The sequence below is a fragment of the Anopheles aquasalis genome, chromosome 2 (assembly GCF_943734665.1).
Source record: "Anopheles aquasalis chromosome 2, idAnoAquaMG_Q_19, whole genome shotgun sequence".
In the NCBI taxonomy this organism is placed as follows: Eukaryota; Metazoa; Arthropoda; class Insecta; order Diptera; family Culicidae; genus Anopheles; species Anopheles aquasalis.
This window is the reverse complement of record NC_064877.1, coordinates 19,672,501-19,685,000: the sequence shown is the minus strand read 5'-3', so window position 1 is coordinate 19,685,000 and position 12,500 is coordinate 19,672,501. Positions and strand designations below refer to the sequence as shown.

The 12,500-nt window shown below is 48.3% G+C and overlaps 3 protein-coding genes across 11 annotated transcripts in view; 2 read left to right on the top strand and 1 right to left on the bottom strand.

The window, feature by feature from the left end:
- Window positions 1-81: 81 nt before the first annotated feature.
- Window positions 82-4,666, top strand: LOC126569045 (uncharacterized). Its single transcript, XM_050225846.1, has 6 exons — window positions 82-603; window positions 1,974-2,180; window positions 2,258-2,797; window positions 2,862-3,389; window positions 3,455-4,313; window positions 4,385-4,666. Exons 1-6 carry the CDS (start codon window positions 463-465, stop codon window positions 4,522-4,524), a joined length of 2,415 nt encoding a protein of 804 aa, XP_050081803.1. The 5' UTR covers window positions 82-462; the 3' UTR covers window positions 4,525-4,666.
- Window positions 4,667-5,189: 523 nt separating this feature from the next.
- LOC126570530 (translocon-associated protein subunit delta) lies at window positions 5,190-6,390 on the top strand. Its single transcript, XM_050228348.1, has 2 exons — window positions 5,190-5,617; window positions 5,700-6,390. The coding sequence occupies exons 1-2, from the start codon at window positions 5,363-5,365 to the stop codon at window positions 5,958-5,960; spliced, it is 516 nt and encodes a 171-aa protein (XP_050084305.1). The 5' UTR covers window positions 5,190-5,362; the 3' UTR covers window positions 5,961-6,390.
- A 119-nt stretch (window positions 6,391-6,509) lies between these two features.
- LOC126569340 (dystrobrevin beta) overlaps window positions 6,510-12,500 on the bottom strand; it is a 36,562-nt gene continuing 30,571 nt past the window's right edge. For 4 of the 9 annotated variants that reach the window (XM_050226356.1, XM_050226357.1, XM_050226359.1 and 1 more), the window contains 2 exons: window positions 9,410-9,453; window positions 6,510-9,363 (listed from right to left, as the gene is read on the bottom strand). In XM_050226356.1, coding sequence (XP_050082313.1) covers window positions 9,289-9,363; window positions 9,410-9,453 — 119 coding nt within the window. In that variant the 3' untranslated portion in view covers window positions 6,510-9,288. Of the gene's footprint in view, window positions 9,364-9,409; window positions 9,454-10,588; window positions 12,254-12,500 lie in introns of all 9 variants that reach the window. The other 5 variants (XM_050226358.1, XM_050226361.1, XR_007607794.1 and 2 more) reach the window with 4 other exon arrangements.

Below are 12,500 nucleotides of genomic sequence, written 5' to 3'. Positions count from 1 at the left end.
GGATATGCACGATGGATAAACTTGACTTTTCCTTGGCCACGGGCCGGAGCCTCCCGCGGTGCAAGAAAAGAATGGCAGGAAAGGCTACCTCGCGGAAAGCTGCTTAATCGATAAAGGAAACGGAAACGCTCCTCGCGGGGTGCACGTTTGATCGGAAATTCAAGGTTGTCAATATCATGGCCGGCGGTCGGTGGCACACGAAGGATGGATGCGGGCAACTCGGGCGTTCTATTCCCGCAACTTTCGGTTTCAGTTCAGTTCCCGATCCGCCGTCAACGTGTACGGTACCGGATAATGTGGCACTACGGTGCGCCCGGTTGGTAGGTTCGGTATAGGTAACAGTGCGGCCAGAACGGCCCCAAGTGGATCGCTGGAGATATGCTAACGCTTCATTAGGGTGGATATTTCGGGAAGTGATTGATTGAGCCCGTGCCAGCTGGTCCGCGGTGGCCACAGAGCACGATGAACACATCGAAGTGGCTGCCAAAGCAGCACCAAGAAGTGATCAAACTGTTCGAACAGTCCCGCCAGCTGGAACGGGAACTACGGATACTGGGCAAAAAGTTTGCGACCGACATCAACATCGATCTGCCTGACTACTACGTAAGTAGCGCCAGTTCCGGCCCGCCTGTGCAGCTCACCAGCTGGATTCATCGATTCCTGACCTTCCCGGACCGGCCTTTTGGCACGTGGCACCCGTCGGGTCCTGTTATTGAGCTATTAGTTCTTTTTATTGCGAATGGTGAGGAAGCGCCCTCTTCGTTATGACCAAAAGTGCATTCTTTGGAAGGACAATGGGACCCACGACTTCATGGCGTGAAAGCATTATCGTTCATCACCACTGGCCGCTTGAACGCAGCGATGGCTTGCGTGTCGCAGAACGATTGTTAACCTTTTTTTAGGTGTAGTCGACTCCGGGAATGACTTCTCCACATCCCGAAGAAGCTCAAGGAGCCCACTGAGCTAGATATGAACAACTTTCGCAAGCAAAGCGGCTGCCAAGAAGTTCCCCAATTGTCCGTGGTAGCGTGTGTTCTGCCATTGTTACGGGGTAGAATCGTTTTGCCGCATAATGGGTGCCATTAATCATCCCTGGGGGAATGTCCTCTTGATGACGAAACTCCACGAGATTCTTTAACAAAATTGTCTGAATTAGCTTCTCGCTTCTTGTTAGGAGCGTAACATAAGCATGAAATGCATAACTCCTTGTGGTAATGCTGGAATTTACAAGATAGGATAGCATTTCTAGATAGGTTACAAACTTGCGTTGGGAATGTTCTGGTGCAAATCCAAGACATTCCCCGGGAGTATGATGGACTGGCAAGAGTTGACCTGGTTTGGGAGCACGGCATTTTACACCAAACTAGAAACCAACCAGAACTCTACCCGCATAGTCGCAAACTCCGTGTGGACCGTGATCGATTGCTGGCCCTGCACATGACGAATACAGGGCCAAACTTTCACCGAAACATCCTTGACCCAATGTCTAAACCCTATCCAGCTGCAGTAAAGTGGCCTTTTTTTATTACAATACCACCCCGGGGGGCAATAGAATGAGAAAGACAGAGACAGAGGTCGGTTGATGGCATTCGCGTGTGTGCAGCGTTGGGACGGTTACGGGTTACGCTGCTCAGTTCAGCGGGGTCAGCTCCCCTGAAGAAAGCCTCCGCCACACTCCCGTGATGCCCGAATGTGACTTGGCGGCCTCGAATGTCTTAATTTTATGAAGTTCAATGAAATGGATGCCCTATACCCTCCCCCGAAAAGCCGTGCAATCGGCACCACCAATCGCTCCGTAGCATCCGTCGCCAGTCAGCCAAGTTTCCCCTTCGGCTAGGTTTCGATGCGATGATGATCGGGCACCAGCAGAACCTACGATTCGTCCTTCTGGGCGATTTCGTGTGCGCGCGCGCGCCTTCGTGTTTCGCGATTTCGCAAAATAAACAAACTCCCAACGGACGCCCAATCCGCAGGAATTCGAACGGTTGCTACAACAAAGTCGCGAATGCTTCGAACGGTCGGCCCACGTGCAGACACGGCTGATACGGATGTCGGCCTCGTCCGCGGACAAGAACGTCGAGCGGAGCTTCTTCAAGATTCTGCTCAACCGGAAGGCCCACCTGATACGCCAGAACTTGCGGAAGCGCAACTTTCAGCTCATTTTCATCATCAACAAGATGGTAAGTTGCATAGATGCTTTATCTATTTTTTGGCGTGCCGGTTGCTCCCTAAATCGTTTTGCTTTGCACCGTTCCAGATCAAGTTAATGTTGGCCGCAACGTTCAGCTCGGAGGTGGTGGTCGATGGTGCGCTACTGCTGTGCACTCTGCACAACGAGAGCGTCATCCTGGCCCAGAAGACGACACAAGCACGCACCCAAACGAATGCCCAGATTTGTAGCAACTCATTTCCTCCGCTCATGTCCGCACCGAAAAAGATGGACATTGGCATGATCCTGCAGATCATCACGCGGCAGCGGGCTGAAGAGTGCTGCAGTACGTTGATCAACTGTCTGCTGACCACGTGCAAGGGTGCATTAACGGTGGCACACGAGGACGATGAATCGGATAGCTCGAGCGTGGAGATACTGCGTGCCTTAACCACGAACCTGCAGGGTCCGGACGGTAGACACGTCGATCCGATACAGGAGGAGATGAACATTAGGCGAAAGGCGAGTGTAAACATGATCTCAAGCGGTGATATCCATGCACGATCTAAGGCGATCCCCGGAAGGGAGGTTGTCGTGACACCGATTATACGACCGGAAGCACGTGAGCTGAACGAAACCGAACACAATGTGAGTAGCACCGGGAGCAGCAGAATCGATGGATTATAATGATCGTCGTTTTCCGATTTCCCAGGATCCAGCGATCAATTTTTTCAACGAAATGGCCGCGGAGGCAGTCGCCTACAACTCGTTCAACTATCTCGTCAACGAACCCGATGGCATGGATCTGCTGGAAAATCTGATCGCCGACGAAGAGATCTTTGTTGCGAATGTAATCATGAAGGTGATCAAATTCTGTCCTTCGGCGTTCGAACGGCAGTTAACAAAGGCCGAGCTTATCAAGTGGGTTAACCGTGGTAGTCGGGGCCTATGGACACAGGTCGGTGGCACACTGGAACATGTGGTGCTGTGGTGGAGTGCGTCTCCATTGGCATGCCGACCACCGGCCTGTGCAAAGTATCTGCGCGATTGGCTTTCATTGCTGCAGGTCGATGAAGCTCCCGAGCCGATCCTTTCGACGTTGAAGGGTTTAGGCGAAACGCTCACGGTGCACGTGACGAGCACGATCTGGGACAAGCAGTTCCGGTTGGCCGTCGTTGCCTCGAGCCTTCCGGTTGACTATCCGTTCGAGAACAACGAGTTCTGTGGAAAGAATGTAAAGGTAAGCGCGGTGAGCTGTGGGTGCATCATCAGAGAATCCTTCTTATCAGTGTTTTCTCGTTGTAGGTGGAAGGAACCGTGTGTGGAAAGGTATGGAGCGAGCTGCTGTATCAGCTGGTACAGCTATCCAACACGTGCGATATCGGAACGATCGCTAACGAGTTGCCACTGGTCGAGCAAATTCCCGTACTCCATCGGCTCGATCATTCCATCCATTCGATGCGTATCTGGGCGGCTAACAAGGCACGCTCGCTCTGTACCGATTGGAACATGATGATGTTCTTCAAGGTGGTGCACAACGATATCGGGCTGTGTTTGGAGCAGCTACAGTACATTCGCGTTCCGGAACTATCCGCCAACGATCCGCTCGAGGTGCAGGTGCAGGTTTGTGTGGCGTTGCGTGCGAAGCTCGTGTCCGAGATCAAGGAGAATATCATCAAACTCAAGGCAACCTGCACCGAGTGTATCGACGTGTTGGCCGCCGTCTGCCGTACCACGAGTTTGGCCTCGTTGACGCTCTGCTTTCCACACTTTAAACACTGGCAGACGGAGGCGTTGCAGGAGCGGGCGAATGAGTACGTGGCCTACTTTTTCAACCAGATCTATCTGCCCGTCATACAGGCGACGAAGGACATCGAGATACTGAAGCTGACGCTGAAAATTATCTGCGAAGCGTGGCTCGACCATATCTACATGAAGAAGACAAAGTTCAGCAGCTCCGGAGCGCTCAATCTGTTAAAGGATTTCGATGGGGTAGCCGAGTGGATCAATGCGTGTACCGCGCTGGATGAACGGATACGGGACATGCTGTCCCACCACGAGGTGCTGCGGATGTGCGAAGGAGTAGGGAAGCTGTTACTGCGCAAACCGGAGGAAACGATATCCATTCTGCCAAGTCCATCGAAAGCGGGCAAAAAGACCGATGGTAAGGAATTGAGGGATCTTCAGATACGATAGCGAATGTGTGCATAATGTGTCCCACCGCTTGTATTTCAGAAACTGCCGACGAGAAAGCGCCACTGCCACCGGAAATGTTTGTTCCGAATCAGAAACGCTGGCTAGAGTTGCGGGCCCGTGACCGGAAGGGAGTTAACCTGAACTGCCTCTGTCTGTGCGCCGGAATGGACGTGTACTAGGCGTCGTTTTGGGAGGCGAAGAAGTGCATTACAGCTTACTCTAGAAAGCGCGCCAGAGGCGACAGTTTTTTTTTAATTTGTATCACGATTGTTACCCCTTTGGACAATTCTTCCATTCCATTTCAAGCCAATAAAGCGGACAAAAGCCATACAGAAATGCTATTGCTTACCTTCAGTGTTTTTTTAAGGTAAAGAAATCATTTAATGCGTATTTGCGGGACGAAAATGGGAAAATGTTTCTCGTTATTTTATTGGTAATTTGAATTCGTGTTCTGGAGCACCACCATAAGGGTTATTCTGCTCTGCGGTTTATATACGGCTGAAATACGATGCAGCGGTGGCAACGGAGTCAAGTGTAAATGCTAACAATGCGGTTCGTTACAAAAATCATTGAAAAATATCGGAAAAACAAATTGGAAATTCTTTGGAGCTACATAAACGGGCATTTTTTTCTTCTGATTTTACACCATGGTATATTAACAAAAGATGTGAAGTCATAGCATAGTTGCATAGTTGCTTCAAGCATGAGCTTCAATAGCGGCACTGCAGTTTAAGCAAATAATAAATAAGTTTAAAAAAAGCATAAATTGCAGCATAAATGAGAACATGTTTATGCTTCGTCTGGCACGGCCTTATGACTCCATCTTTTTTGGTTTTGACAGCGAAGTCGAACGTGGCGGCCGGTCCGGGTAATTGTGATCGCTACGTGGAGTTTGGAAAACAAGTCGGTGTTCCGCGCAGGCACAAACCTTCCTTCGACAACAAATCGTTCGTATCATCGCACGAGTTTCGTGTTCCATTTCACGTTGATCCCTGCCGCAAAGCGTAAACGCCGAGAATGTTCAAGTTTGTGCTCGCATCGATTGTGCTATGCTGTGCGGCCGTTAGCTTCAGCGCGGCTTCGTCCTGCACGAATCCGGAGGTGAAAACCAACTTCTACTCCACGTCCGACGCGACTATCGTGAGCCAGATCGGATTCGTGACGGAGTTCACGCTCAAGTGCTCCAACGCTGGAGGCGAGAAGCTGCCGCTCTTCGCCGAAGTGCTGGGCAAGCTGGCTCCGGTGGTGCGCATCGGAGAGAACAAATACCAGGTAAGTGGCTCGATTCCGTTCCCGAGTTCTGAGTTTCGCCAATGTGGACCGGTTTTTCATGTGGCCCCGTGTCTCTCCGTAGGTGAGCTGGAACGAGGAAATCAAGAAGGCCAGCAGTGGCAAGTACCAGATCCGTCTGTTCGACGAAGAGTCTTTCGCTGCCGTCCGCAAGGCACAGCGGGCCGGTGAGGACACGAACTCGGTGAAACCCTTGACCACCGTGACGGTTCACTTCCCGGGTGCCTACAAGGGCCCGTGGATCAACTCGGAAATCCTGGCGACCGGTCTGGTTGGTTTCGTGGCGTACGTTGCGTTCGTGACGCGATCAAAGCTTGTGGCATAAGCAACAAACACGTACGGGGAACACGAACCAACATCGTGCACTCGTTCTACCAGCAAAGCAGTTCATCTTAATTCCGGTTCTCGGACCACCCCACTCGCACAATGAAGCCCTCATCAAGCCCTCATCAACCCGTACGAGCCAGAAGGGAGTTGCTCCATTTGTTAGATTTTTCTGTTCGTCCCGCAGTTAGTTGGCCATGAGGCCAACGCTATGCGATGGCGACGATGGTTGAAGAAGTAGGAGAAAGCGATAAAGCAGGCGCCGAACGCGTCAGAAGACCTTCGAAAGTGAGGCGTCTCGTCGAAGGCTTCCAGATGAACACTCAAACCATAGTCCCGGGCAGCTCGCGAGATGTGCTTCTTTCGGAAGACTGAAATAAACCTCCGACCGGTGGCCAATCACAAACGGCCGCTGACGGCGTTAATCTGAAGACGATCGGCGTTCTATTGGCATAGTTACGAAGATATCACAGAGCGCGAAGAAGCCCAACGCGTACGTCGAAGGGTAAGGTACGTTACTATCAGTTAGTCTTTATTTTGATCGATAACAGTGAGATGAGAGTTACATGACACGCGTCTACTCTCCTATCTCTTTCTCTCTCTCTATCTCGGTCACACACAATCTACCAAATCCTTGCAGTTTCACGCTAAGTTTCCGTGCATCATCAGGCGCTTCACTGTTGGGTGTTCTACTTAGTTCCAACAGCAGACGCTTGCTGTTGCTTCTTCCGTGTTCGAGAAGATTCGCCATCATGCTTAAGCAATCAAGTCAGCATTTTGGATGCTAAGCAACAAGCGCAACCGTTGTAGAACTCGGTAGAACGGTCACCATGAAAGCCGATTGTCACTTCCTTTGAAAGTCCATTCCATTGCCGTGGCATTTTGCAAACGGTACAGTACGTCGGCGCTTGTCTTCGGTGAATCTGTTGGAATAATAATACTAAGAAAAGGGTATCTTCATAACCTGCGCACATGTGCGTACATTCGTCAGCCTCATCCCAGCGATGATCGCGATTCTGCGATCCTCCTGGCACCTACACGGATGTGCTGCTAACATTCAATGCTGCACGCCCGCATTTTGGACTACTTAATGCATGTTTGCTTTGAACGGTTTAAAATGCTCTTCTATCTACATGTGGTTGTTGGTAGTAGTAGGGTATAATACCGTCCGCGGTTTTTTGACTATTACATGTGAGATCATTGTTATACCACCATGCTGTCGATTCGCAGCCGATTCCGGTTCCTAAAGAGTCGAGAAAAAGGACCGTTTCTTTTTGCATCTTCCGCGAGAAAAGGGACAAAGCAGGATCACGCGGTTTCATCTCAACTGTTGAAGCCTTGTAAAGGTAAATATGGAGAGTAGTAATAGTAGTTTCAGGTATACGGGAAACAAGCTGAAATGGAGCTAAGGAAAGGAACCTGGAAAAAGGTGGTTTGATCCTCCTCCTCCTGCTGGCATTTACGCTCCCCGTTATCAAGATCGTTCGAAATTCGTGAATATCGTTGTTTGCTAGCTACATGGTATGTGTTGTTATGAGCGACCTGTAGACCCAGAGTAGACCCAGGGTCCTTTGATAAGTCCTTTAGTCCTCAAACGCTCCCTTTTTCGATACCTTTTACGCCCAAGATAGTTCACCATTGCTGTTGGTGGTTGTTGGTAGATAATTAATGTTACTTTTACGTTTTAAATTTAAATACCATGTGTCTTTTTGTGTGTGCCTGTTATAAGTCGTCATTTTCGTAACTATATCTGGCCGAACATGGAACGGAATGTGTGTAACCACCGTTTGCTGCTCTCTAATACCACACGTAGTCAGTTCTATGTATATTTGTCGCTAAATTGATTATTCTCGCTTTTAATTTACTTCGCTCCACTGTCGGTTTGCTATGTCGCTTTTTGGGGGAGGGGGAGCATAAATACGGTTACCGGGATTTTGGAATACTGTTGTTTCTTTTGCCTTTTTTTGTTTTGGCCCTTCTCGCCACGCTGGCCACGAATACGAATTTGACTATATCGGGTCGAGAATGTTTTCTTTTACATTTGACAACTTTTTGAACCACTATCGAACGCATGGATCAGCAATTTCGGCGACATTTTGTTTTCGATTTATGCCGGAAGTATGATGAACTTGTTTTTTTTCTAATTTGAATCCGTATTTACATTTCGTTTAGTTCGCTTAAGTTCTCTTCCTTTTTGTTTTTTAATCTCGAGTCTTTTAAAGTGCAACACGGCGGCAACTGTCGCTGCTAACCGCACAAGCTTTTTATCGGTTGAATGGTATGATGGATTAGAGGAGTAACGTTTCGATTGTAGGTGCCATGTAGGGGAGCAGGAATGTGCGGATACTGCTCGTGCATGTAATGGTATGATATGAAGGGGGAAAGAGATGATCAGGGGCCCGGGAGCACATGGAGCTCGCGCTTTTTCGCTTTGCGTGAGATATGCTTTATATGCTTCACAGAAACATCTATCTACAGTTGATCTTAGGGTACCCCATTTTGCTACTTCGCTATCGAGTGAGGGAGAATTTTCCTATTTTTTTTGTTGGTTTCTCTACAAACGTGCTACGCTAATGCTGGTCCTAGTTATGATGATAACCGAGTTGGTATGAAATGTATCATTTCGAGAGGCCATGCGGGGGAAATCAGAGGCAGAACACAAACATAAGATAAACACAAAGTTATAAGTCAACAAAAAATGGTGTTTCTCTTTTATTTAAAATATAATTCGTGTACAGTAAACGAATGCGAACTTGAAAAGTGAATCCCTGTAACGGCATGAAATCTCTTGACTGGGAAAACATTAAAACTTAGCTTAGTCAAATAAACAATAGAAGGGGGAGTGGAAAACGCCAATAACATTGGCTCAACACTTGGAAGACGCTAATGAAAGGAGGATGTAAACGTGAACGTGGTGTGTACCAATGAAATCCCGTTTGAGATGCGTTTGTATGCTGGCAAGATGGGGCAGTATCCATGACTGCAACGAATTCTTAATCCCTATCAGCGCTTCAACAATGGAAGCGTGTTTGTCTGTATGTATAACCCCCGCAAACACACAAAAACCTCTGGAATGTATGAAGCTTCTTGGCTCTGGCTTGCGCAACATATCCCCTTCCTTTTTGTGCCTTTCCAGGCGATTAAAACAACCGATCCTTCAGCTGTGCTAAGCCAAAAACAAACCGGACAAGCGCGATAGGAGTGGGTTATGCCATGATTTGTACGCGGCATATACTCGTGCACTTTAGTGATACACTAAAATCAATCATTTACGCTGCCAACGACTGTGGACGCTGAACTGAACTCTCGACGAAGACTTCCGGAGGAGTTCACTGGTTTTGCGAGTGAAGACTCCAGGCAGCAAACTGCTCCTGCCACTGAGTGTTATCCTGTGGATGGAAAAGCTGAACGTGAGTTGACGTACGCTGCAATGCCGGCACCGTTACCAACCTTTTCGCTCCATTCGTGGGTTGTCATGTGCATTTCGTCGAAATCTGAAAGAAACGAAGCGAACGGGTAAGATAAGGAAACTCGGGGCTTAGCAGACACCAATATAGTGTTCAATGACTCTGACAATAGTTTGTGCCAACATATGGAATCGAAAACAGTTAGGAAAAGTGCAGTTTGCATATGTAAGGGGGAGGACTGACATTCACAGAATCAAAGTATCTTCTTCTGCATTTGGTTCATTGGTCGCTAGGAGCCATAGTGGACAGTGGAATGGTTCCTCTAACTGCTAGTGTTTAATATGCAAGGCATTTAATACTATGTTTTCGTTTAAATCATTCCAGTCTAAGGCATTTTACAGGGTTCTATTGCGTTAGTTGCACGTTAGTTTAGTTAGGTTTCTCTAATCCTTAAGTTAATATTCACTAAATCGGTTACAGTTGATTCGCAGATCTCAAATGCATACGGAAAGAAAATGAAAAAGGAAAATAAAACATTGTACGATAACAGTGCAGCTACGCTAGGCGATCCTCGAATGAGGCGCACGTGCAATGTGCTGGGGGCGGGTATCGGGTCGAATTCACCCTCGGACACATGACGCAGCTGATGGCTTATGGCCTCGACGACACAGCACACATTACTCAAACGATGCTGGAACGTGCGGAACATAAACAAATAGTTGATCGTGCGTGCTCTTCAAAGACATATCATATGAAAATGGAGCAGGGGAAACGTGGAGGTGCGCTGTTGTGTTTGGAATATGTGCATGATCCAGACAAAACAAAACAACGAAACCATAGTTAAACGCAAACGTTCACGAACCGCACGGAACAGTTGTCGGAACAAACAGATTGATTTCAAACAGAGCACAAAGGCAACAAAATCGAGAGACTGGGATCGTTAGGGACTGGGTAAGCTGCAAACGGTAGGAGACTGTTTTTTTATCCACTGCAGCGCGCATCAAAAGTGAGGCTAAGGAACGGTTCTTTATCATCCTCACGCAACGTGCTACTACGATCGTGATGGCAATCGCTTACTAATTCGAACGAGAAAGATGAGAGAGAGGGAGAGAGTTTTCCGGCTAGCCGCGTAACGCAGTAGGCGCATGTGGCCGTGCCAGCCATTTAGCTCCTGCTGGTACTCCCAAAATGATGGTTGCTGTTCGCGACGTTTTATGCTTACCTAGCGAGTGGCGCATGGCATGCTGTGACGGGATACTATCTGAGTCGTCTGAGCCCTCGGAATAGTAGCGCATCGGTGGCTTGTGCACGACACCGGGCGGCAGATGTCCATCGTAGTGGGGAAAGAATACTGTTCACAAACCCCCCACAATCGCCCCGCACAAAGGTACAGTAGGAGAGTTACAGAGCGTGTGTTGTGAGAATGGGAATGTTTTGTGGGCGGTGGGGTGTGAGTGGGGAGTGGTTGTAGTTAGTACATTTTCAATGTTAATTTTTCCGTAACGGTGTATTGGTGTGTATTGGTGTTACGGTGTTGATGATCAAGGATGGATGGAGTTGCACCGTTGCCAGTTGCGAAGATCGGTGTTTAGAGGTGTTTAGTGATGAACCAGCCATTGGTGAGGAGTTGTTGTAGTAGATGATGAAGGTGATGTTGTTGTTGATGATCATAATGATGATGATGATGATGAGCGTGTTGCGTGGAAGATTGTAATTGACATGCGAAAAAAGAATCAAAAACGATCATCGATCACCGACGGCGATCGACGGTCTTTGGTTGAGGAGTTTGGTTTGCTGTGTTGCTTGTGGGTGTTTACAAGGGTGGTAGAAGTGGGGGTTGCAAGGTTTGGGGGTGAATCGAGCATTGCCGGGGTGGGCTGCATTTACAAAATTCAAAATTCAAAAGCTTCTCCTCGCTATTAAACCATTTTCCCCTCCTTGTTTGTACTTTTTTTTTGCCTGTGCTTCACCACACGATTGGTGTCGGCGAGGATCGCGATCACCTTTTATCACACTTTCCTTACAAATGCGAGTGAAGGGATAATATGCTATGTTGAAGCATGCCGCTGAAGGGGGGCTAGATCGTTAGTGTCAAAACACAAAACCAAACAAAATCGTTTTGAGGGAAAATCCGCAACTCAAAAAGCAAAGTATATACATTAGTTCGTTTAATTTGAAGGGGTTTTTCTTAGAAAGGGGGCTAACAGAACAAAAGGGCAAGGTAGCGGGCGTGTGCTTAGGCGTGTTTGTGGCACGTGTTTGAGTTGAGTACGGATGTGTGAGCGAATTCGTTGTTATTATCGTGTTAAACTGTTTGCATGAACTAGTTTCGTGGATTTGGCAAGAATTCTGTTCCATGTCTTTAAAGCACTGTTTTCGATGACCTATTTCCGGGGGATCGCTGTTAGTGTCTGCGAACACTGTTTATATCTATTGACTATTATATATGTATATATTGCGGGAACTGCGTATAAGCTAGCGAAATTGTCATTAAAGCCTCAGTTAGAATTCATTTGGATTGGATAACGCATACGGAACCTGTTTTGTACACTGCCTGTCCGATAAGGGGGAACGGAACGGAAAACAACAAACAATCTGCTTATGCTTGTGGTGGCCCTCTTCTCCCTGGCTGCGATACCGCTCGGTGAGGGAAGGGAACTCGGTGGTACACAGTCGGTGGGGCTCGCTTTAAGCGCGGAAGTAGTTTAAGTTGGAAGCACGATGGTCCAGTCACAGCCAGCGGCAGCCAGCCAACCGGACAACACAGGAAGGACTCGAGCGTGTAGCGGCTGAATCAGGAAACTGAGAAGCTAGGATCGTATCCATGCCAAAGCACCCTAAACTCTGCGCTCCTTCAAGAAGGGGGTTGTGTCCGGTGGAGACGAACCTAGAAATCGGAGGACGGTAGGTCAGGTCGTCAGGTAGTGGTGGCTCTCTCTCTCGAAGCTAAACCAGTGGCAATCAGTAGCATCAGACCGATTGCGCGCCAATAAACCCCCCAAAAACTACCCTACCCTCGTATGTTAGTAGAGTAGCGCAGGGAGAGCACACATAATTACGCGGGGAGCAGTAATTGGAAGCATCATATCATGATCACGAGCGAGGATACTCGGCCTCGTTTACCACAGCAAAGT